The sequence below is a fragment of the Silurus aristotelis genome, assembly GCF_946808225.1.
Source record: "Silurus aristotelis genome assembly, chromosome: 21".
Taxonomy (NCBI): domain Eukaryota; kingdom Metazoa; phylum Chordata; class Actinopteri; order Siluriformes; family Siluridae; genus Silurus; species Silurus aristotelis.
This window is the reverse complement of record NC_139594.1, coordinates 7,785,308-7,810,583: the sequence shown is the minus strand read 5'-3', so window position 1 is coordinate 7,810,583 and position 25,276 is coordinate 7,785,308. Positions and strand designations below refer to the sequence as shown.

At 39.5% G+C, this 25,276-nt stretch overlaps 1 protein-coding gene across 9 annotated transcripts in view; it reads left to right on the top strand.

Annotated features, from left to right (window-relative positions):
* Positions 1-1,096: 1,096 nt before the first annotated feature.
* The window catches only part of ints1 (integrator complex subunit 1), a 36,040-nt gene continuing 11,860 nt past the window's right edge, over positions 1,097-25,276 (top strand). For 2 of the 9 annotated variants that reach the window (XR_014530680.1, XM_083524246.1), the window contains exons 1-39: positions 1,097-1,210; positions 2,596-2,682; positions 2,772-3,059; positions 3,206-3,402; positions 3,501-3,638; positions 3,722-3,881; positions 4,204-4,309; positions 4,427-4,613; positions 4,682-4,827; positions 4,920-5,061; positions 6,901-7,077; positions 7,833-7,941; positions 8,619-8,739; positions 9,138-9,215; positions 9,294-9,451; positions 9,543-9,639; positions 10,380-10,471; positions 10,554-10,614; positions 11,572-11,769; positions 11,892-12,021; positions 12,449-12,628; positions 12,963-13,112; positions 13,382-13,561; positions 13,745-13,849; positions 13,931-14,098; positions 14,208-14,319; positions 14,871-15,032; positions 15,116-15,262; positions 15,866-15,964; positions 16,095-16,219; positions 16,943-17,197; positions 17,717-17,873; positions 20,554-20,685; positions 21,249-21,429; positions 21,600-21,726; positions 21,833-21,963; positions 22,045-22,132; positions 23,302-23,549; positions 25,025-25,154. Coding sequence is in view for 8 of the 9 variants with exons in the window: in XM_083524246.1 (XP_083380372.1) it covers positions 2,628-2,682; positions 2,772-3,059; positions 3,206-3,402; positions 3,501-3,638; positions 3,722-3,881; positions 4,204-4,309; positions 4,427-4,613; positions 4,682-4,827; positions 4,920-5,061; positions 6,901-7,077; positions 7,833-7,941; positions 8,619-8,739; positions 9,138-9,215; positions 9,294-9,451; positions 9,543-9,639; positions 10,380-10,471; positions 10,554-10,614; positions 11,572-11,769; positions 11,892-12,021; positions 12,449-12,628; positions 12,963-13,112; positions 13,382-13,561; positions 13,745-13,849; positions 13,931-14,098; positions 14,208-14,319; positions 14,871-15,032; positions 15,116-15,262; positions 15,866-15,964; positions 16,095-16,219; positions 16,943-17,197; positions 17,717-17,873; positions 20,554-20,685; positions 21,249-21,429; positions 21,600-21,726; positions 21,833-21,963; positions 22,045-22,132; positions 23,302-23,549; positions 25,025-25,154 (5,517 nt within the window). In the remaining variant the exon portion in view is untranslated. Of the gene's footprint in view, positions 1,211-2,595; positions 2,683-2,771; positions 3,060-3,205; positions 3,403-3,500; positions 3,639-3,721; positions 3,882-4,203; positions 4,310-4,426; positions 4,614-4,681; positions 4,828-4,919; positions 5,062-6,900; positions 7,078-7,832; positions 7,942-8,618; positions 8,740-9,137; positions 9,216-9,293; positions 9,452-9,542; positions 9,640-10,379; positions 10,472-10,553; positions 10,615-11,571; positions 11,770-11,891; positions 12,022-12,448; positions 12,629-12,962; positions 13,113-13,381; positions 13,562-13,744; positions 13,850-13,930; positions 14,099-14,207; positions 14,320-14,870; positions 15,033-15,115; positions 15,263-15,865; positions 15,965-16,094; positions 16,220-16,942; positions 17,198-17,713; positions 17,874-20,553; positions 20,686-21,248; positions 21,430-21,599; positions 21,727-21,832; positions 21,964-22,044; positions 22,133-23,301; positions 23,550-25,024; positions 25,155-25,276 lie in introns of all 9 variants that reach the window. The other 7 variants (XM_083524251.1, XM_083524249.1, XM_083524247.1 and 4 more) reach the window with 7 other exon arrangements.

Below are 25,276 nucleotides of genomic sequence, written 5' to 3'. Positions count from 1 at the left end.
GACCCTTCTCACCCTACTCAGCTACAATTTAAACCATTTTCTTCAGGGGTCAGAGACCAGACCATGAATAAAATAAAAAGTACAGGCTTTGAGACAGTTTCATCCCCCAAACTGTAGTCGTGCTCCATAACAGAGTGGGCAAAACCAACACACTAATAAAATACTGCACTGTATCTGATTCATGATAAAGTATATACATATAGATTTGTTCACATATCCAGGCATGACTGAAATCTGTCTATACAGATGCACATACTTTGCAGATTGCAATATATATATATATATATATATATATATATATATATATATATATATATATATATATATATATATATATATATATATATATATATATACACTGAATGCAATCTGCAAAGTACTGCAAAGTACAATAGTTCATTCAGTACCTGATCTCACTAACACTTGTGAAAGTGAAATCAGGTACTGAATGAACTATTGGGTAAAGAGCTCTGGCGTGCAGTAGGTGTTCCAGTCAATCCCAAAGGTGTTCAGTGAGGTTGATGTCAGGGATCTGTGGAGGACACTTAAGTTCTTCAAATTCAACAAAAACAACATGGCTGCATGGAGCTCGCTTTGGGCATGGGGTCACTGTCATGCGTTGAAGTGACACAATAATGCAGAAGTCAGAACATAATCAAATATAGATTATAAATTAATATATAGCTATAAGAAAATTTGTATTAGAAACGGTCTGATTTGAAGTGGATTCAGAACTCAAACAAACAGACTACTTAGTTAGCTTGATCCTATCCTAGTTACTTAATTTATTTAAAATAATATAATACAAAACCTTTCTTTCTTAACTTAATTACGTCATAAATAACGTTCAAACGTAAGAAAAGAGAGAAATATTGTTAAAATTAAGAAAATTAGCAAAAAAAAAAGACCACTTTGACGCAGACCTAGACCTTAGTTAGCTCGAACCTTTCCTAGTTACTTTACTTAATGTATTTATAAGAATATAAACAACATATATATTTTTTCCTTGAATTAACTACATAAATAACGTTCAAATAATAAAAAAAAAAGGCTGCAGACGTAAACATTACAATATTTGTTGTGGGATTCTGCCGGCGGCATTTTTCTCCCGGTGCACGAGAGGGCGCTGCTCAGCTCAGAACCGCGCGGTCACAGGCCGGCCGAGAAGAAAAGGATTTTTACCATGGAGCAGCGGCTCTAAAAACCCAAAGTAAGTCTTTACAACCATTATAATTATTATTCTCTTAAAATAACCGACAGTTTGAGCATAATAAAACATTAATGCTAAAACACCTTGATAAATCTTACTGCTGCTTTGTAAGATATAATATACAGAGTCCTGGAACTGAGATGTTTATTCTATTTAGCATTGTTTGCTAACAGTCCTATCCGAGATTTAAGACAAGCTATTAATATACTATTTAATATATACTTCTATGTATTATTTTCTTTATTTACTTGTAGTTTTACTTCTATTGCTGTCTAGATCGTTTTTGCAGTTTGTTTTATCTGAATTAAATGAATAATAATATAAGAAATCTGTATAGTCAAGTTCACATATAGTCAGTTGTAGAAGTAAATGATAATTATATTAGGACACGTATGATTTTTAAACCATTCATTTATTTAAAAAATAAATTAGTGATGAAAAATGACATTCAACTATTATTAAAATGTTCTGTATACACCACAGGGCCAAAAGTACATGGACACCAGTCAAACACACTCATTCGTGGTTTTTTTCAATTCAGTTCAGTTTTATTTGTGTAGAACTTTTAACAAAGGACATTGTCACAAAGCAGTTTTTAATAAAGAAGTTTTCTTCTTTTGGCTTCTCCCATTAGGGGTCGCCACAGCAGATCATCAGTCTCCATACTACTCTTTCCTCTACATCTGCCTCTTTCAAAACAACTACCTGCATGTCTTCTCTCACCACATCCATAAACCTCCTCCTTGGTCTTCCTCTTTTCCTCCTTCCTGGTGGCTCCATCCTCAGCATTCTCCTACCGATATACCCCATGTCCCTCCTCTGCACATTTCCAAACCATCTCAATCTCGCCTCCCTCACCTTGTCTCCAAAACGTCGTACATGCTCTGTCACTCTGAAAAACTTGTTTCTAAGCCTGTCTATCGACTCGATTAGAAATGACCTGCGATGTTGTATGGTTTAGAGACAGTTGCATTGAGTAAAAGACAGGAGGTGGAGCTGGAGGTAGCAGAGCTGAAGATGTTGAGGTTTTCGTTGGGAGTGATGTGGATGGACGGGTTTAGAAATGAGTTTATTAGAGGGACAGCGCATGTAGGACGTTTTGGAGACAAGGTGAGGGAGGTGAGATTGAGATGGTTTGAACATGTGCAGAGGAGGGACATGGGGTATATCTGTAGAAGAATGTTGAGGATGGAGCCACCAGGTTGGAGGAAAGGATGAGGTTCATGGATGTGGTGATGGAAGACATGCAGGTAGTTGGTGTGATAGAGGCAGATGTAGAGGACAGGGGGGTATGGAGACGGATGATCCGCTGTGGCGACCCCTAAGAAGAAGAAGAAGAAGAATTTCATCATCACATTGTATCACTGTACTGTTTCTGTGTTTAGCAGATTGCAATTATTGATCTACATCTTGCGCCATGAATCGGCCGAAGCCGACCAGCCTTAGGCGCCCCAGTGGTGCCAAAACATCAGGTATGTGGTGTAGTTAGTTATAAAACTTTGGAAAAGTGACAGGTATTAATGTGTACATTTTTACAATCTCTTTGTCTTGTGTGTCTCAGGTCACCCTCCACCAGGAGATTTCATCGCTTTAGGAGCCAAAAGTCAGGTGAGCGAGACTAAAGCAAACCCGGCTCTGCTCAAACCAGCATCTACAGGATTGCCCCCGGACCGCAAAAGAGAGGCTTCGTCAGCTTTACCCTCCTCCTCAGGCCTGTCCAATCTCACTAAACGACCCAAGCACTCTGCCACTCCACCCAGTGCACTTGCACGTCTGGCTGAAGTAGCTGCTGTTGACAAAAGAGCGATTTCACCCTCTATTAAAGAGCCATCTGTGGTGCCTATTGAAGGTGAGACAGTATAAGGTTTAGTTAGTGTTACTGAATTAACATTTTTTAGTTGTATGTTCCATACGTTTTTCTTTTAACCATATTGAGAGGTTTATGTTTAAAACATTTGAGATCAGATGATCCTAAGCTTTGTGCTGGTGTTGCAGTTCCTCCGGCTGTATTACTGGATGAGATCGAGGCAGCTGAGGCTGATGGCAACGATGAGCGTATTGAAGGATTGCTGTGTGGTGCAGTCAAACAGCTGAAGATGAACCGGGCCAAGCCGGACATCACTCTGTACCTCAGTCTCATGTTCCTTGCCAAGATCAAACCCAATGTATTTGCAACTGAAGGAGTCATTGAGGTTAGAGGCACCCGTTTTTTGTTTTTTTCATTTTTGTATTATTCTCCTTAGTATTTCTGTCAAGCAGCATGTTCATTTCGCTGTGTGTCCTGGTTTAGGCTTTGTGCAGCCTCCTTCGGCGTGATGCCTCTATTAACTTTAAGGCCAAGGGGAACAGCCTGGTGTCTGTTCTGGCCTGCAATCTGCTGATGGCAGCGTATGAAGAGGACGAGAACTGGCCTGAGATTTTTGTCAAAGTAAGAAAGTAGACACTGGCCACTGAACTTTATTCTGGATGAAGAAAAGTGTCATATTCATGCATGGTTTATTTTTTCCTCAGGTGTACATCGAGGACTCTCTAGGTGAGAGAATCTGGGTGGACAGCTCCCACTGTAAAACATTCGTAGACAACATACAGACTGCATTTAACACCAAGATGCCCCCGAAGACCATGCTGCTGCAGACCGAAACGACCCGCTCAGGAGGAGATATAAGTGCAGGTATACTGTTCATGAGCAAGGAAACTTGTATGAGTGCAATCAGAAGAAATAAACTGCTGACTGGTGGATCCATCATGTTTTAAGACAATCAATAACAAACGTGTAAACTACACTAACATTTAATGGCATTTGGCAGAGCCCTTATCTTTTTATTAAATAAAGTATAAAAATTAGCAAATGCAGAAAGGAAATCCTTGAACAACATATGAACTGTGGAGTAAAGAGGTAAAGAAATATGTGCTATGGCTTCTGATTAATGAATAAAATAATATGACTTGTAAGATATATTTAAATGTATAAAGGATCTGCTTTGTTTTTCCAGGAAACAGTCCTCACCCTTCCACTCCAGATGAGGATGACAATCAAACTGAGTTCCTAATTGCAGAGGAGAAGCTTAGTCCTGAAGATGAAGGGCAGGTTATGTCCAGGTACTGAACTATTACAGATGTGTTGCCATATGATGCAGTACTTCTGACCATAGTTGATATTTTATTACAGATAAATAACTTTTCTCGTTTTTTTTTGACTGACTCACACATACGTAGGTATGATGAGTTGGCAGATAGTGTGGAGGACTACGTGCTGGATGTTTTAAGGGACCAACTAAATCGCAGACAACCCATGGACAACGTATCCCGAAACCTGCTGCGCCTGCTAACAGCCACCTGCGGTTACAAGGAGGTTCGACTGATGGCTGTACAGAGGCTGGAGATGTGGCTGCAGAATCCAAAGGTAATAAAAGAGAGTTTGGCTGTTGTTTTTCTGGTTTCATGTTGTCATACCGTATGCATTTGTTACAGCTGACAAGACCAGCACAGGACCTCCTCATGTCCCTGTGCATGAACTGTAGAACCCACGGAGCTGACGACATGGACGTGATCTCCAACCTCATTAAGATTCGTCTTAAGCCTAAAGTTCTCCTCAATCAGTACATGCTGTGTGTCCGGTAAGCCCTGCACTTCCAATAGGTTCTAAGGATTGCAAGGTTTTAGTGTGTATTGTACACTGGTGTTTATGTGGAATTTGTCTGCATTGCAGGGAGCTCCTGAATGCACACAGAGATAACCTGGGGACCATGATTAAGCTTGTGATCTTTAATGAGCTGTCCAACGCCAGAAATCCGAACAACATGCAAGTTCTTCATACAGTCTTGCAGCACAGCCCAGAGCAGGCCCCAAAGGTTCGCCTCGTTCACTTTCCTAAAGTTCATTTCTTTGTTTTCATCTGTTCACAGTATGACTGTTTGCAAACATTTGACCGGTTTTCTTTGGAGCATTGTTTAAAAAATGTTTGGGTTCATCCAAGTGGATCCTTAAGCAGCTTGTGCTTACATTTATTCATTTAGCAGACTCTTTCAATCAAAATCCAAATATACTGAGACGGGAAGAAACAAGAAACACATTGTGCATGCGTGTGTCTGTGTGTGTGTGTTTGTCTGTATGTGTTTGTGCACTAGTGTGGGGAAATGTCAAAACAAAAAATTCTAACAGTGGGTTTTTGACCAAATTCAGGTTTTTCTGCCAGTAGTGCTCTTTCTGTAACCGTTTCTATATTTCACCTAAATGTTATGGTATTTTTATTTATTTATCCATTATATATTTTTTTATTTCACAGTTTTTATTTTACCTATAACATATTGGGTAACTTTGGATATAAATCCCTATGTTGTAGTGGAACAGATAAACATCTAATTAAATAGATTTTTTTATAAAAACATTTCGGCCTGTCGGAATGTCTGGTGGTACCCGCAGCATCACCTGAGCAGCAAAAAAACAGAGGGAATCACTTCTAGACTCAGACAATAAAAATAAATTGTTTTTTTTATTAAGAGAATGCACTGTATTTATGAGTAAATATTTTGGCACCAGTGTAAAAGTAGTCCATCTGTTGTGGAAAGCATGAACTATCTGCTACAGTGGAACCCCGTTGTACGAGCATAATTCGTTCTTGAAAATTGCTCGTGTGTCCATTTGCTCGTATGTTCGAACTGATTTTCCCCATAGGAATGAATGTAAAAGCGATTTAATCCGTTCCGAGATCTCATAAGATCGCTTATTCCTGCACTTAAAAAGTATTTGTAGCCTATTTTAAAAAACAAATACACCGCAAATGACCGTAATATAAAAATAATTTAACACTGACTCATGTGATAGTGGTTGATTGCGAGTGTGAGACGCACAAAACGCTCATAACCTCCTCGGTTTCCATGTAATTCTATTTACTTTCGTTTTCACAGCACCATCACCGATTTTCTTGGGAGACATTTTTCAAGATTTCTAGTGAAATAAAAGAACTAAAAACTAAAAAGTTACTGTGGGAGAGCGTATGAATACGGGAATAAGGAACGCCACAACAGGTCAGGTGCAAAGGCTTCACATCCACTTTTATTTGTTTTTTTTTTGTGTCGGTCTGCTTAGTGCCCCACGCAGCACGTCTCTGGTGCTCTCAGGCACGCACGCGCACACACACACACACACACACACACACACACGGTCTCCTCCTTAAATGCACCCTCCGATTCCTTAAAAAGAGAGAACAATCATTAGGTCACATTAACTTCAGGTGAGGCAATCCTCTGCCTATCTGCTCCCGGACCCGCCCTCCATTCACAAACCGCCGCTCGGCCACGCCCCCGCTGCCACAGTTACGTTTCTGCTGCACTGAACTACGAGAGTGACCGAGTGATACATCATCAACTAAGCGACTGATGCGAGCCTCCGCCGAAAACGGGGAACCGGCAGCGTGAGTTTGCTCGTGCCTTCGAAATTTCCTCGTGAAACAGGGTAAAATTTTGCGAGCGAGGTTGCTCGTATCTCCGTTTGCTCGTACTATAGGTTGCTCGTACAACGGGGTTCCACTGTATTTCATTGATAAATTAAGTGCTCTCTAACAGATTTCTCGAAACTCCTTGGGCTTCCGGTCCCTATCTTATCAAACTGAGCTATTTCAATTATAAATGTTAATTAAGCATCATTTTGTATTGATTTTAAGCTCAATGCATGTTTCTTTCTCCATCTAGTTCCTGGCCATGGTATTCCAGGACTTGCTGACTAACAAGGATGATTATTTGCGTGCATCTCGTGCTCTGCTCAGAGAGATCATCAAGCAGACCAAGCATGAAATCAACTTCCAGTCTTTTTGCTTGGGCCTCATGCAGGAGAGGAAGGAGGCCTTATATGCTGACATGGAGTTTAAAGTGAGCGACTTCCACATTGCAGGATGCTGCTATACACTATATGGCCAAAAGTATTGGGACACAACTTTTCGAGCCTTATGTTGTTGTTTCCCTAAATGCTACCACAAAGATGGAGGCACATAATTGTGTGTGATGTCTTTGGATGGTGTTGCATAGCATTTTTCCTTCACTTGAACTAGCAGATCCAACCATGTTCCAACCATGGTCCATGTTTACCTGTGAGTGGATGAGCTTGAGGGTCCTGCACTTGAGTTCTAACCTTAATCTTGCTGCGGCGAATTGAAACACTGACAGCACCCCAGGCCTCCACATCAGCACCTGACTTTACTAACACCCTTGTTTCTGAATGAGCACAAATTTCCACAAGCACACACTCAAAATCTGGTGGAACATCATCTCAGAAGAGTGGTGGTTATTATGACAGCAATTGGGGACTAAATGTAGAATGCAATGTTCAAAAAGCGCAGACGAATCTTATGGTCAGGTGTCTAAAAATTTTAATCCATATTGTCTATCTTAAGGTGATTGCACAGGCTAAATTCAAATAAGGAACTTTATTTTTATTTATGCCCAAATGTGAACATAATAACATGGATTTTACATTAAAGCTAGAATGGATTAGGTATACTGGACTCACTTTACCTAGCTTCTCGCTTGTATTATTTAGTATAAGCATGTATGAAATGAAATACAATTTCTAAAATCTTTTATTATTATTATTATTATAATTTTTTTTTTATATTCCTTGCGCACAGGAGCGTTTTGTTATCCAGGTGACAGACCTGTTAACAGTGTCCATGATGCTGGGCATCACAGCACAAGTTAAAGAAGCTGGCATTGCATGGGACAAGGGAGAAAAGAAGAGTAAGTGCTATTTCTGTAATTCCATATGTATCATATTATTGATTTTTATTTTATTTATTTGTTATTCATAGTAAACAAAAAAAGGTAAAAAATTCTTTTCAGCATATAAACTAAAATCAATTAAAAAAATAGCACTGATTTTTCAACTCAGATTTTTCAGATCGCTAAATTGCCTTTGAAATGCAACATTATCTGTCCACTTTATTAGGAACACCTCATTTTGTGCTGGTTTTTCCTAATAATTTGGATGGTTAATGTATTTTATAAACATACACTATATGGGCAAAATAACATCACCCCCTTATGTGGTTCTCCCCAAACTGGTGCCAGATTGTTTAAAGCACACGACTGTGACCTCACTAATGCTCTTGTAGCTGGATGAATGCAAATAGCAACAGCCACACTCCTAAATGAGGAATGAAATGTTTAGCAAATATATATGAGTGTATTGGCTTGGTATCCTCATACCTTTGGTTAGATAGTTTATATATTGTCTCTGTTAGAGAAGTTAAACAACATACTATTTTCCATTAAATGCATGCGAATATTCAATTATGCTTCATAACATAGACCAACTAATCAATAATCAAAAACAAATATTTGTTATTGCTAAAAGCTTTGATTATTATTGTTGGAATGGCAGTTCATGTTCTGTTGCCTGTTTGCTTTTGTATCAGATCTGGAAGTTCTCAGAGCTTTTCAGAACCAGATTGCAGCCATCCAGAGAGATGCTGTGTGGTGGCTGCACACTGTGGTTCCTTCCATCAGCAAACTGGGACCGAAAGACTATGTGCACTGGTATGGGGAGACTGATGATCACTTGTATCTGCATAGTCGTATAACTCATGATGATATCAGTGATTTAAAAAACATTTATATAGCACAATTTATAATGAGAATGCAGCACATACACTGATCAGGCATATTATTATGACCACCTGCTTAATTTTGTGTCGGTCCCCTTTTTGCTAATTACTGCTTCTAACACATCAGCTTGGAGGATGAAGATAGTGTTGTTCACTTCATAATGTTATGCCTGGTCAGGGCGAATAATAAATATTTAGTTTAATTTGATGTGAGATCTGATGTAAGATTGTATGACTAGAAAAACATAATACTGGTATAACTGTCTTATTGAATATCTTTATAAATAGAGATGTTTTGGATTGGTGTGTGTGTATATTTACTATCAACAGCCTCCACAAAGTGCTATTCACAGAGCAGCCTGAAACATATTACAAGTGGGATAACTGGCCTCCGGAAAGTGACAGAAAGTAAGCATTTAACAAGCTTTTGCACATTGTTTTTGGGATTCACTAGTTTTTAATGCTCTTTCTCTACAATTGCATCAGTTTTTTCCTAAGGCTGTGTTCAGAGGTTCCTTTGCTGGAGGACACGCTGATGCGCATCCTGGTGATTGGGCTGTCCCGAGACCTGCCTTTGGGCCCAGCAGACGCCATGGAACTGGCTGATCACTTGGTGAAGAGAGCTGCCGGAGCGCAGTCAGACGGTAGCCTGTATTCTTTTGTTTACTCTCTTTCATTTAGCAGATTTCGAGCAATCTCTCGAGCTGTCTCTCTCACTCTGTCTGTTTTTTGTAGATTTGGATGTGTTGCATGTGGAGAGGATTCAGCTTATCGATGCTGTCCTGAACTTGTGTACATACCATCACCCAGAGATTATCCAGCTTCCTGCAGGGTAACAGTCATTATTTATTTAGAACAATAATCAAAATCCAGGGCTGGTATTGCACCCAACACGTGAGCTGCAAAACGTCTTTCAAATGGGCATAAGAATATTTGCATGTGTTAAAAAATATGTACTGAATGAACTCTCAGTAGGTTGTGGGTAAAAAAAAATAATGTACAAAGGTATAATAAAAACATTGTGTGAGAAAATTGAATGATGTCTATTTGTTTTACATGATACATGCCATTTTTCTTGTTTGTTTTCTCCAGCTCAGAAACATGCTCTGAAATTTCCCTTTGGCAAAAAGTTCTGTACACATATGTTGCATGTTATGTAACAGTGTTTATTTATTTTGTCCCTGACAAATAAGCAAATATACCAAGTTCGTGTAGCTGCATGTCTTTGCCGCAGTTTTGCATAATTAAGCTTTGTTCTCTTTGTCATTCATCTTTTGCCGATGTTAGCAGATACCTTATATGGAACTGAACTGAGATGCAAGTTTATTCAGATTAGAAGGAAGAAGGGAAGAATGAAAAACTGTGCACTTTGGGAAAATTTTCAGGATTATTAATGCTGTAATTTGTTTTAAGATCGTGATCATAGTATAGCGGGAGATCTTTTGTGAGTTAGCTGGTAGAAAAAGAAAATCTAGTGCCATGTATAGGCCACATTAAGTCCAATAAAGTGAAATTATTATAATCATTACTATAATGATTTATGTCGGTCTTGGCTTTATTGTGATATTTTAGGTATCAGCCTCCAAATCTGGCCATATCAACTCTCTACTGGAAAGCTTGGCTCCTGCTGCTTGTTGTGGCATCCTTCAACCCTCAGAAAATTGGTGAGGCCTTTAGAGCTCTGCAGTTTATCTGATATCTAAATACTATAAACATGCCTTCATAGCCTTCATTTGTTTGTTGTAGGTCTGGATGCTTGGGAGGGCTACCCCACTTTGAAAATGCTTATGGAGATGGTCATGACCAAGTAAGAAAATGTTTATTTTCGGCATTTGGAATGCCAAGACTTTGTTTCACTTGTTTTTTAAATTAAATTTAAATTTTTACATTTTTTTTTTTTATATATATCTCTGTACAAGTTCACAGTAGAAATGGCTTGGCCTGATGCTGCATTCCAGCAATTCAAATTCCTACTTGATATTCTGACACCCCAGTCAAGCACTCCAATCTTTGAAACACAGAAAGACGTTGTATAAACAAAGAAAATAGGTTTGCTTGATTAGCTGGTATTTGTTTTCTAGCTCTGTGCATTTTTATAATCAACAGAGAAGCTGCCATGTTAGCATAATATCACATCAAATCAAGGTCATTGAAGTCAACTTTAAAGTTTAGTTTCCAACTTGTTTCAGTGTTCTTTACGTATTCAAAGTTGGGAATGGAAGGCATGAGTCCAGGGCAAGCTCAAGTCCTTGATGGATTCTATTTTCGTGAAAAATAGTCTTCCCCGGAATACAATTGGCTGAGTATTTTGAATTGTAAATGCAACATTGAGGCCTTTAATATATCATTTGTTAATGTTTCTGACAATTTTGGCCACAGAAACCCAAAATGCATTTATTTGGTCCATGTAATACAGCTTTATGCTACAGTAATCATAATGAAAACACCACAGGTTGAGACGAGAATGAAGAGGTGGAGGTACGTGCTGGAGAGAAGGGGAACGAAAGTCAATAAGAGCAAGACATGCACATTAAATAGAGAGAGGGCAGTGGAGTGGTGCAATTGCAAGGAGCAGAGGGTTAAGGTTAGGGCTAGAAGTGAAATTTAAAGACCTGAGTTCCATTGTGCAAAGTAATTGAGATATGTGACGATATGTGATGGAAGGGTATCTGCAAGAGTGAAAGGGAAAGTTTAAAAGACGGTGGTAAGACCTGCTATGTTGTACACCACATACTATAAAAACGTACTTTCCCCCTGCATTCAGCAACTACTCCTATCCACCCTGTACGGTGGCTGATGAGGAGACAAAGGCGGAGATGATTAGCCGTGAGCTTCAGGTCTCCCAGAAGGAGCGTCAGGAGATCCTGGCCTTCGAAAGCCACCTGGCAGCTGCGTCCACCAAGCAGACCATTACAGAAAGCAGCAGCCTGCTGCTGTGCCAGCTTACCAGCCTGGAGCCAAAGTAGGTCTCCAGCAGGACATACATGGTTTTATAGTAGAGGTGCTTAACTTACAAAGATGTTATGTAATTCACAATCGAATTCCAATAATAGACTTGTTTGCAATGTGTGTATTTAATTTCAGGGGTCCGCCACGCAGACCACCACCACACATCCAGGAACAGCTGAAGAGTCTGAATCAGTCACTACGTTTGGGACATCTCTTGTGCCGCAGCCGCAATCCAGACTTCCTCCTCAACATCATCCAGAGACAGGTGAGCCCTTGTGATAAATGATTTTATAAACTTCTCCCTAGTAGTGATATCAGCAATTGTTATTCAGATGAGATTGAAACAAAGATCAATACTTCATTAGGGGATGCAAATATACTAATGTCCGCTGTAGTAGACTGCAATGCAGTAGGTTGGAAATGTTTATTAACCAGTAGGAGAAAATGTATCAAAATCTGATATCTATATTATAAAATTCACATTAAGGAATATAGTTTGCTGAACATTGACTAGGGGACTGACTACATATCTATGCTTTTTTTTTTGTACTTAAATCTGACTGAACTATTATACTAAATACTGGTTACATCAATACAGTCCATCTTTCACAAGCAAACCTGTCATCCTTCCTAATAGCACAGGTTTAATTCTGACATTAAACCTGTGTGAATCCCTGCCTTTGTTTCTTCAGGCATCCTCCCAGTCCATGCCATGGCTGGCAGACCTGGTCCAGTCCAGTGAAGGGTCGTTGGACGTACTGCCTGTTCAGTGCCTGTGTGAATTCCTCCTCCATGATGCAGCTGACGAGACACCATCTGCTGATGACGAAGAAGAAGGAGAGAGCAAAGAGCAGAAAGCAAAGAAAAGACAGGTTCTGTATCCTGTACTTTTTTTAGAAATAGTTTATTTGTAAACAGAATTTTTTTTTTTTACATTCCTGTTCCAGTGTTCAACACAGCCACCATTAGGGTTAATACAAATGTAAACAATGTTTAATAAACACTGCATTTATCAACAAACGCGTATTTATTTTCAGAGCATCCATTTGTAGTGTGCTGTTATTTTTTGCATGAAGAAACATAAAAAAAAAATGCTTTCTGTGATTTTTCCTGAACCCTTGTTATAGCATAGACAGCATTCCCTGTAAAGATTCTAATCCCTGGTGTTAGTTGTTCTATAAGAATATTTCTGCTGTGCCTGTACAGAGACAGCAAAAGCAGAGACAACTCTTAGGACGGCTGCAAGATCTGCTGTTGGGGCCTAAGGCAGACGAGCACACAACCTGTGAGGTGCTGGACTACTTCCTGCGTAGACTTAGCTCTTCTCAGGTGGCATCCAGAGTGCTTGCTATGAAGGTAGTGTATGGAACAGCACAACAGGAGTTCTTTAGACGGTCTCCCAATAAACACAGAAGTGATCATACACTGTGAAATTAGCAAAAAATGAATATTGCTGATGAATATTCGACCCCTACTGTGCTTGCAAATTAAGAAAAATATAAGCACCAAAAACACTTGCATATTCTAACATTGATGGCAAATATAATTTTGTAGTTATGTTCTTATGTTTTTGAAGTATTGCATCAGTGCTAATTTGTGATTGTGGGACTGGGCCTGATTTCCAGGGTCTGTCCTTGGTCCTTTCCGAGGGAGGGATAAAGGATGGGGAAGAGCGGGACCAGGTGATGGAGGATGACTCTAGGGATGCGGAGCTGCTTCCTACCTATCAGTGGCTCTTGCAGGACCTACCCAATCTGCCGTTGTTTGACAGCGTGAGAGGCATGACTGCCAGCGCCCTGCAGCAGGTCAGACTGCCATCCGGCTTATGACAGTTATCATTCAAATCTGTGTTATCACGATAAACGAGGAAGTGCTAAATTAGGCCAGATTAGTCTAAAGTGAAGTGGTCACTATAAACTAATCAGTCAGCATTTCTGTTTGTCTAGCTGGCTCATTTAAAAAATGCTGATGTGTATGTTATTCTACAGGCCATTCACATGGAGACTGATCCTCAGACCATACGTGCCTATGTGATCTACCTCTCCCAGCATGCACCAGTAGGGGAGCAGGGCCTGCACAATGATCTAGCACTGGTGAGATAAAAATTTGCTGTGAAATTTATTGATTTTTCATGACTGAAGATACATGGTTGTTTTTGTCTCTGTGTGTGTCAGGATGTAGCTCGGCTGATCGTGGAGCGCTCCACCATCATGAACAGTCTATTCTCAAAGCACCCATGCAGGCCAGAGTCAGACGCAACACTCACCGCCCTCCTGTCTATCTTCTCCACCTACATCTGTCGTATGAGGAAAACCAAGGAAGGAGAGGATCTTTACAGCTGGGTCAGCAGACTGAATTTTGAAAAAAAAAATCATACACTCCTAGATATAGAACTTTTTGTCTCATGTGGTATATTTGGGCTAATTAAGTTCTCGATCTTGGTTTTAACAGTCTGAGTCTCAGGACCAGGTGTTTCTGCGCTGGACAACAGGAGAAACAGCTACAATGCACATTCTGGTGGTCCATGCCATGGTCATCCTGCTGACGTTAGGACCACCCAAAGGTGTGCTGCTTCTCCCTGCCTCATTTCCTTCTAAAAAAATTGTTTGATTGAAATATTCATGTGACTTCTTACATCAGAGACAAGCTTAAAACATAAGCGCAATTATTGCAGAAATATGTGCCAATCGGCTCATCTTTTGTTTATTAGGGAAGAAAGAAGATTCTGGCACATTGTTTTTCCCATTTATTTTGTGCAAAATTGATAAAGGTTGCCAGGTCTAAAGTGGTCATTTTAATATTCATTTCATTTATTTTATATAATTGGAAAATGGGAAAAGTGGTGAAATATGTAAATATAAGTACAAAATTGCTTTATTCTTAATATATTGCTAAAGATTTTATTTAATTATTACTATCAAGTGGTAAATTTCTCCCATTAATTCTAGATAAAAGTCCATTTTTTATTTCCAAATGAAAATGAAGGCACAAGAAACATTCAATAGATAAATACTACAATTAAATGAGTAATATTTCAGTCTAAAAATATTTCATGTATATAATTCTGCTCTGTATTACATTGAATTATAGTGTGCACTACATTTATTTCTTTAGCAGATGAAAGTGAGTTCCTCACTCTACTAGAAATCTGGTTCCCTGATAAAAAACCCCTTCCTACTGCTTTCCTGGTGGACACCTCAGAGGAAGCTCTGCTCTTACCCGATTGGCTGAAACTGAGGATGATCCGCTCAGAAGTATCCAGACTGGTTGATGCGGGTAAGCGTCTACTTTAGATCTAGTAAATGGAGAACCACTTGTAACCTTTGGTAAGCATGTATGTGATCTTTCTCTCCTAATAGCATTGCAGGATTTGGAGCCGCAGCAGCTGCTGCTGTTTGTGCAGTCCTTCGGCATTCCAGTGTCCAGCATGAGCAAACTGCTGCAGTATTTGGACCAGGCCGTCTCCCATGACCCACAGTCACTGGAGCAGAACATCATGGACAAGAGTGAGGACATGCATCTCACTTATATGCAACTCTATCTGTCTGTCTGTCTGTCTGTCTGTCTGTCTGTCTGTCTGTCTGTCTGTCTGTCTGTCTGTGTATATGTGTATATGTGTATATATATACACACTATTAAACTATGTATTTGGTCAAATACCGCACTGTACATTTGCGGATTTTTGGAACTTGTGGTGGAGGTCTTAAAACGTAACCCCCATGAGTTCCGTGGGATATATATGTAATATATATAATTACACAGCAGCTGTTTTTTTTAAGTGAACTGCCACAGTAAATTCCAGGCCTGTACTTTCGAATTCAATGAAAATCTGAAAATAACATCAGGTTTGACTTTACTTTGACTCATATTCACATTGAGACTCTGGTTCACATTATATAAATGTATAAATATATATATATATATATATATATATATATATATATATATATATATATATATATATATATATATATATATATATATATATATATATTTTTTTTAAATCGTTTTAGTCACACCCATAACTGTTTACTCAGACATTTAACTATACTGTATTACTGCAAAAGACCTGTACATCTAACTAGATGTTGACATAAACATTGTGACAGATTACATGGCTCATTTGGTGGAGGTGCAGCATGAGAGAGGTGCAACAGGAGGACACACGTTTCACAGTTTACTCAGTGCATCGATTCCAACACGCAGAGGTCAGCTGTGGAGTCAATGACATTTACTCCCATTTTCACCTCTAAATAATTTTATTTATGAGTCATTTATCTACATGCCTGCATGGATCTGTGATGTACTTACTTGGCTGTGCTGGTTGTTACGTTGCAGACAGTGCAGAGTCGAGTAGGGTGAAAATGGCAGTAGATCCTCCACACAGCTTGGTGAAGATGAGAGCCGTGAGTCAGTTGCCTGTCATCAGCCCTGACGATGATCTCGCTGCCATTCTGCTGCAGGTGCTCTTTGTTTATTTTTTTTGACTGAATGTATAGCATGTCCTCTCAAGCTTTATTAAAAAAACCTGCACATTAATGCAGTTATCTAATCAGCCAATCATGTGGCAGGAGTGCAGTGCATAAACAAGTGCCGAGACAAGTCAAGTGCCGTAGTTTAATGTTTACTTCTCAACATTTTAATGAAGTGTGTGATGTGTGATCATTTATCCTCAGCATGCTTGTGCTAGATAGGGGCCAAAAAAACCGCTACAGTTAAAGCATAAATGTACAGGTGTTCCTAATAAAGTGGACAGTGACCTTCGATGTTATTGTGACATTCCATGAGCAAAGAAGTGAAGTAATGACTGATCAGTAGACGTTTTTATATCGTGATATCAGTCAATTTATATATAGTCTTTTAAAAAAAAAGTACAAAAAATAACAATCAGAAAAACAATTTGTGACAATTTATCACAATGTATATTTTTTTGTATTATTTTGTTATATTGCCCAGCACTCCAGGAAAGTTAAAATATATTTTTTATTATCTCTGTCTTAGGTCTTGACCTAGACTTTGACCTTTTTAGAGAAACTCTTGCTTTTTTTTTGTACTGAATTTTGAATGTTCAACAGTAAGGGATTGTTATTTGTCATGATTGTGAAAATGAGATGACTGCAATCGACTAAGATTGAGAGTTGTTTGCTGTACTTGGACAATCATCACACTTGTTTCTTTGTGTACAGCTGTTCCCGGTGAAGATGGACCCACGCTGGCCCACGACCCGATCCCGCCCCTTGGCCTTGGCCCTGCAGCAGGTTCTTGCTAAGGAAGTGTTGCTGGCACGAAAGGGAATGGGTCAGCAGGGAGGAACAGCTGCACGAGTCCTGCAGGCCCTTGCAGCCCTGCTCGGGTCGGCCCATGCTGGATCTCTGGTAGTGGCGATGCATCATAGTCATGCTTTTTTGTGCCCTTTGCTGCGTCAGCTGCATCTCTACCAGGTAGGAAAAACGTTCAGTATTTATTTATTCATAGACTAGGGTTCCAGTCAAGGAAAAACATGTGAATGAATGGAAAATTTGAAAATACCTACTGGAAAATCGCAGTAAATTTGTATTTGCTATAATAGTACTAAAAGATCTATCACATGTGGACAGACAAATATTGTATTCAAAAAGTGAGGTAACAACCTCTGGCAGTGGTATAACAATATCACTCTAAGATGACTGCATAAACAGTAACAGTGGTTAAAGTCATGGAAATAATCCTGGAAAAGGCCCAGATTTTAATGTCCTAGAGAAACAAAAGGAATATCTTTGTGCTGATCATACGGTTACAGAACAAACATTTCCAAGAACTGTCATCATTACTTGGTCTGACCCCTCTCTCTCTCTCTCTCTCTCTCTCTCTCTCTCTCTCTCTCTCTCTCTCTCTCTCTCTCTCTCTGTCTCTCTCTCTCTCTCTCTCTCTCTCTCTCTCTCTCTCTCTCTCTCTCTCTCTCTCTCTCTGTTTGTCAGCAGATTGCATCCCAGGATGTGGCTTTCAGTTCACTCTTTTTTAAGGTGGTCATGCAGATATTAACCTGGTTGGAGAGCTCTGCACTGGAGGCAGGGCCGCTTATCAACCTGCTGAAGTCTCTGGTGGCGCAGTATTCTCACAAGCACCACATCACCGATGGTGAGGAGACCTTGCTAGTTTTTGTTAAACATGGTGGTTCACCTACCATCTCACCTACCATCCAGCTTCATTTAAACTTTCACTTAAATAAAAGTACAAAAGTATTTGCGTTTAAATGTACTTAAGTTTTCAAAGTATTATGCTTTATTATGGCTATAATGCCCTATTATCATTTTTGTCACAAGACTCTTGCTGAACTCTTGCAACTCAGTTATGTGAAAAGACTCAAATGTAGGGATGAAAGGATTCCTGGATTAACTCAAATACAAAAAAATCATTGATGTTTTTTTTTCCTCACAATTCTGACTTTATTTCGGGCAGCATCACCCCTTCTGTAGTGCCAGAAAGCTTTATACATTGAAAATAAAATAGGCTACAATCAATAGAATCCGATCCCCGAAAAGAAACCTGTCTAACAATCAGCTGTGAAAGAGAAGAAACAAGACGGATGAAGCAGAGGAGCCTCGTTCATACACTAACAGCTCCAAACTTCAGGCCAAAAACACAGTGAATGCACCGGAAATGTACGAGAAACAAAGTCAGATTCCTTTCCTGAGGAGGAAAAAAGGCGTAATTATTCAAACTTTTTTATGTGGCTGAATCCATCTTCCATAGGATTCAGGCCAAAGAAAACAACAGAAAGTGTCCAAAGTTTGGAATCATTTCAAACTAAGACATAAACAAAACAACGTACAGTGCGTAAATGTTTTTTATTTAGTATTTTTTAAATTTATTTAAATTTTTTTTTTAAGCGTAAACTGAAATATATTTTGATATTTTTATTTAGGATTTTTTTTATTTATATATTTGTCACAGATATTCTTGTATGACATTTTAGCAATAAAATGTCAATATTATCAAAAAGGAAAATAAATTACTTTTTTAAGACCCATTTTATTTTCTCTAGTATATTTAGTATTTCTTTTTAATAAGGAAAAAGTACTTCTTATTACTCGATTAATTGTGGGAATAATCGGTAGAATACACGATTAATAACATAATCGATAGCTACAGCCCTACTCTATTACTCTCAGCACACCAATTTATCAATAAAGTGATATTAATGAGTCAAACACTGATTGACATCTATTAAAATTATAATGAGCTCAAAACCATCTTTTTCTTCTTCCTTTTCTGCTGCTCCCATTAGGGGTCGCCACAGCAGATCATCCATCTCCATACCCCCCGTCCTCTACATCTGCCTCTTTCAAACCAACTACCTGCATGTCCTCCCTCACCTCCATCCTCTGCATTCTCCTACTGATATACCCCATGTCCCTCCTCTGCACATGTCCAAACTATCTCAATCTCGCCTCCCTCACCTTGTCTCCAAAACGACCTACATGCGCTGTCCCTCTAATAAAATCATTTCTAATCTTGTCCATCGTCGTCACTCCAAATGAAAACCTCAACATCTTCAGCTCTGCTACCTCCAGCTCCGCCTCCTGTCTTTTACTCAATGCCACTGTCTCTAAACCATACAACATCGCAGGTCTCACCACAGTTCTATAAACATACTTCCAGCTGTCCAGGCTCTTCTCAACCTGCTCCCTACTCTCACCACAAATCACTATCATCCTCAAACATCATAGTCCATGGAGACTCCTGTCTGACCTCGTCCATCAACCTGTTCCTCACATCAACCTGTTCCTCACCACTGCAAACAGGAAAGGGCTCAGAGCCGATCCTTGATGCAGTCCAACCTCCACCTTGAACCAGTCTGTTTTTCCTACTGCACACTTCACTGCTGTAACACTGTCTTCATACATGTCCTGCACCACCTTAACATACTTCTCTGACACACCTGACTTCCTTATACAATACCACAACTCCTCCAATCGCACCTTGTCGTATGTTTTCTCTAAATCCACACACACAATGCAAATTCTTCTATACTGCTCTATCAACATTCTCAAAGCAAATAATGCACCTGTGGTGCTCTTCCTCTGAATGAAACCATACTGTTGCTCACAGATGGTCACCTCTTCTCTCAGCCTAGCTTCCACTACTCTTTCCCATAACTTCATGGTGTGACTGATCAAGTTTATTCCTCTGTAGTTACTGCAGGTCTGTACATCTCCCTTATTCTTAAAAACTGGTATCAGCACACTCCTTCTCTATTCCTCAGGCATCCTTTTACCTTTTAAAATCTTATTAGACTATCTGCCATCTCTTCTAAACCATCTTTTTAACTATTAAAAAAAAATCGCTTAAATAAGGCCATGGGTGTTGTGGCAAGTTAAGAGTCAGGAGTTTCTTCTATAATTTTATTCTCTGCAAATGTTCTGCTTGCTGTTGAACTGACACTGAACTGTATGTTCCTGCTAAGTAGATACCACCAAGCGCCAATCACAAGTTCAAAACCAGTGAAGTTTTTATCCACTCAAATAAAAAGGAACGACCGATTTTGAAAAAATGTAAAAAGTAAGATATCTGAATTTGAAATGTAGTGAAGTTAAAGTTAAATGTCTTCCCAAATGGAAACACTTAAGTAAAGTACAGATACTTGAAAAAGCTACTTAAATACATTTACGACCACCACTGCCATCTAGTGCTGTATACTGTTTTACGGTTAATATATGAAGTATGTTCATCAATTGGAGGCAGTATTTGTTTTAGCAACACTTTGATTCGCATCTGGTCACACTAGTAATGTTTGCTTGAATGATTCTCGTGTCAGTACATACAGGTTTTCTGCACCTGGCAGAGGCTCTCGCATACAGACGGGATTCAGAGGTGGCTGTGAGGGGCATCATCGCCTCGCTAAGAGCGGGGGAGAAATGCAACGCTGCGCCTGAACTCATCAGGAAAGGTACATTTCCGTTAAGATAATGTACTCTAGGATAATCTCGGACCAGCTTGAATTTGAGCCTCTTGACCAGATACTATATCTTCACAGCTGTTATAAATTCATGTGCTGCTGTTGAAACTGATAGCAATTACTGCTCGCTTTTTCTTTTTTTTTTTTTTCTCTCAAAAACTTCTATTTTCTGCGGCTTTGTGTTTATTTTTCTTTATGACTTTGGCCTCTGACATCTAAATTCAAACCAGAAAAAAAATAGATTAAAACAGCCACACACAAGGGGGGAAAAAAAAATCCCACAAGGCCTCTTCAGACTTGTTTATGTCCAGGGAGAGCAGTGCTGGCCATCAGTGTCGTTGTATGAAAGCTATAAAGGTTTTTGGTAAGACTGGGGGGGTTGGAGGCTTCCTGGAGAAAAGCAATTACAGAGGATCTCTGGTTTAACCATGTGGTATTGGCCTTGGGCTTTGCCGAGTTGTTTTTCTGAACAGCCTAGGAGCATTTCACAATAGTGCGAATAGAAACCGCATTGTGTTATACGTATGCTATTTGTTCGTGCGTGTGTGTCCCAGTCTTACAGGGATTAATGGAGGTGAAGTCACCATACCTGGAGGAACTGCTGTCCCTACTCATGACTGTTGGCATGCAGACGGGCACACCTGGTAACACAGCTGGTCCTGTTGCCATGGTAATCCTGTTGCTGTTACAGGAGACCGAAGAGCGAGGGGTGAAGCTGGAGGCAGAATCTAAAATGTAAGAAGGGTTGCTGCCTGAGGCACTCCTGTGGAGAAATTCTTTCTGGATATATAATAAATTATATTCTGTTTGATAAATAGAATTAGATATTGATTAGAGAAAAATATAATTAGCTTAAATGTAATGAGTTTAATAAAGACTTTTAATAACGTGTGTGTGTGGTGAAGTATTTCTGAAGGGAAAAGAACCAGTTCCAGCTCAGGGCTGTTAGTTGATTGGCTGGAGTTGCTCGACCCAGAGGTGACCTCTGTGTGCTCAGACCTCCAGCAGAAATTACTCTTCTCAGTTAACAAGGTACCCCCATATCTGTCAATCTGCTTCCATCCAGCCTGTGTTTGCAAATCCGACCACGTTTACTTATCTGGTTATTTGTAGTCAGCATGTGTGTTTGTTTAAACAGAGTAAAGGCTCTGGAGTGTGTGCAGTCCCTTCCTACAGGCCCTACCTGCTGGCTCTGCTCACACACCAGTCCAACTGGAGCACTTTGCATCAGTGCATCACCACTTTGCTCAACAAGCCTAAAGAGCACAGGTGAGCACATACGTTTTTCCAGCTGTGCCAACATGCTTCCTACCAGCCAGCATGTGATTTTAACAGGTTTATATCTTCCAGCGTGGACCCCTCCTCAGCTTTGGACTTCCTGTGGGCATGCAGTCACATCCCTCGCATCTGGCAAGGCAGAGATCAGAAAACTCCACAGGTCAGATGAAGGCCACAGAAATTAAACGAATATTCTTATCTGCAACATATGAATCAGCAACTAAAAGCTTGATTATAAAATACAGATGTTTAACTGTAAGTGCCTGAAAGCCATTTCAGGAGGCACACAACTGTTATTTCTGTTATGGATTATGTATTTAAAGAAGGAGTTTGGAGCCCTCTGCCGACTGTTTAGCAAACTACAAGTTTGATTAAATGCATAAAATGTGCTTCTAATTAGTTTTTATTGCACTTCCTCTTCTCCTTTGCTTACTTTTCTTGCTTGCGTCTTACTACTTTTCTCTGAGGGCACCATGGAAGGGATACGCCACTATAATCTAGCTAACTTTAGCAAATTATTTTTATTTAATCTTTACTTCATATGTTTTATTTTGGAATTGATATACAGTAATCCCCCGCTTTACCGCGGTTCGAATCTTGCGCCTCCGGTTTATCGCAGAATTGCATTTGCGACATTACTAATTTGTCTCAGCTTCTTTTCATGGGACACTTTAAGCAAAAAACAAGCAGAGAAACTACATGAAAAAGCTTTTTTTTGTCTTTGTTTTATATTTATTTCTTCCTGTTTTCCCTGTGCTGCAACTCCGAATCCAACATGGTATCACTATATGGACAAAAGTATTGGTACAACTGACCTTTCCTGCCATATGTGGTTCTTTGCCAAACTGTTACCACAAAGCTGGAGGCACACAATTGCCTCTATAGGGTGTCTTTGGATGCATTATAATACAATTTTACGTACACTTGAACTTGGAAACTCAAACCTGTTCCAGCATGGCAATGCTCCTGTGCACTAGCTCTATGAAGATTTAGTTTACATGGTTTGGAGATGAAGATTTTGAGTGGCCTGCTATAGAGCTCTGATCTCAACCCTACTGAATACCTTTGGGATGAATTGAAACACACACTGCACCCCAGGCCTTCTCACCTCACCTCACCTAAACATTTCAAAATCTGGTGGAACAGCTTCCCAGAAGAGTGGAGGGAATCATAAGATCAAATTGGGACTAAATGTGGAACGCGATGCTTAAAATGCACATGCCATACTTTTGACTAGGTGTCCGCAAACTTTTGGCAATATAGTGTATTTGCTGTATAAAAAATAATAATAATTTTTAATGAACAATAATAACACTGCTCCTTCTATAGAAACGCACTGAGAAGATTGTCTTGAAGCTGACCAGTGATGAGTTGATCAGTCTGGTGGATCTGATCCTTTGGGAGTCAGAACTGAGCTGGAGAGACACGGGCAAAGCTGATGAGACTCTAGACCAGGCCTCCTGTTCTCTTATCCAGTCCCGTCTGCCCCTGCTGCACAGCTGCTGCCACAGCGACCCCCAGAATGTCCACACGGTCTGCGAGTACCTGCTCAACTGCATCAAGAAGTGGGGGAACAGGTATAAATACATTTTAATTTTTTCTTCTTTTTTTTCTTTTCTTTTCTTAAGCACAGGCAATAGATCATATCTTACATTATCAGCAGTAAATGAAGAAATCAAGACTTAGCTGTGAAGGAATTACAGAGTTCAGTCCTGATGTGACAGAGGTTCTGTCTTGTACAGTTTTAATATGTAGCGTAAAAAAAAAACATGCACAACTGTATAAAAGAAAACCGTACATTATTAACATATAAATAAGGTCCAACTTATAGACATCAACAAAATAAAAGACACGCAGACTTCATTATTCCCCAACATTTGCATTCTGTCCATTTACAGCGATTAATGTTTATTCATGCACGGAGCTTATGTTATTGCCCTATGTGTCACGAATACCCTGTCTGTCATCAACTGTAGTTTGGAAGCAAAGCGCACAGCATAATTTCTTTTTGTAGTGAATTAAGAATGGCAATTGCCTGCTGCTTTGATATCAAGGAGTTTTCTCGCCACAGACTGATGAAGGCAGAGAGGATTAATTCTCCTGCTGCTTCCTTATGCTTTGACTGTTAAAGATTACAGTTCAGTTATTTTTTGCCCAAGGCCAGCACCACTTATCATTTTGCCTTTAGTTATTAAAGCTCCTTAACGAGGGTTAGGGGTTAGTCCAGATCAGAGTTTGGGAGTTGACAAGAATACATTTTTATTTATTTATTTATTTTTAAACCACATTGATCTGACATAAAAGTAGCAATTAGAATGAAAGTAATCTGTTGTAGGACCACATGAAGCAAAAATCGCGAACCCTAAGCATTTTCGTATGAGTAACGAACGCTTGTTAGTTCTTACAAATTGGGATGCATGCGACTGTGCTGGTCACGGAGCTCGCGGTATAAGAATGAAGGAGGACAGAAAAACCATGTTTGCCATCTTTAGCTTTGAGTAGGATTACTAGTTTTCTTGGTTTTGGCGATCTGTTTGCGTTTTGCTGCCTCAGAGCATGATTATTGCCCTGGTAGGCCTCAATTATTCTCTGAAGAATAAAAGAGAAGCAATCGGTCAGACATGTGACCGGTTATTATTCTGTGCTCTTTTGTCAAGACATAACACAGGCTTTGTGTGGTGGACAGTGTCTAGTCAGTATTTATTGCTTTTCTCTTTTTGGTTCTCTTATTTTGTACACAGTTGATTTTGGTATGATTAATATATTATTAGATTTAAGATTATTATAAAAAGGCCTAAGATTCTGCCCATAAATAAAAAAGTACTTGAATTTCAGATTTTTTTCCATCAAATTGGAAATTTGGGTCAAAATGGAAATTGATTACACCAAACGTAACTAGTAAAACGCTCTCCATGTCTTAGTGGTTAACCAAATATTCATGAACTTAATCTGATCTTAAGCTTCAAGACTTGCAAGTCTTGTGAGTGGGATTGGAAGCCCCGATAATTTCAAAGTGATACTTAAAAATAAAGTGTTTTAACATCTTTTGCAGTGTGATGAGCAGGAGGTGCGAGAATCTTCTGCTGCAAATATACCTCCAGTTCCCCGAAGTCATCCAGCATGTACGTCTGCCAGATGCTGCGCTGGTTGGAGAAGCCGCTGCTGACGGAAGCACCTGCAAGGTACCGGCACATTTGCTGAGAGTGGTTCATCAGATGACCTCATGTGACCACAAAGTTATGACTTGCTATTTTATAACTGCTACAAATATTAGTGAACTGAACAAACTGTAAACAAAAAAAAT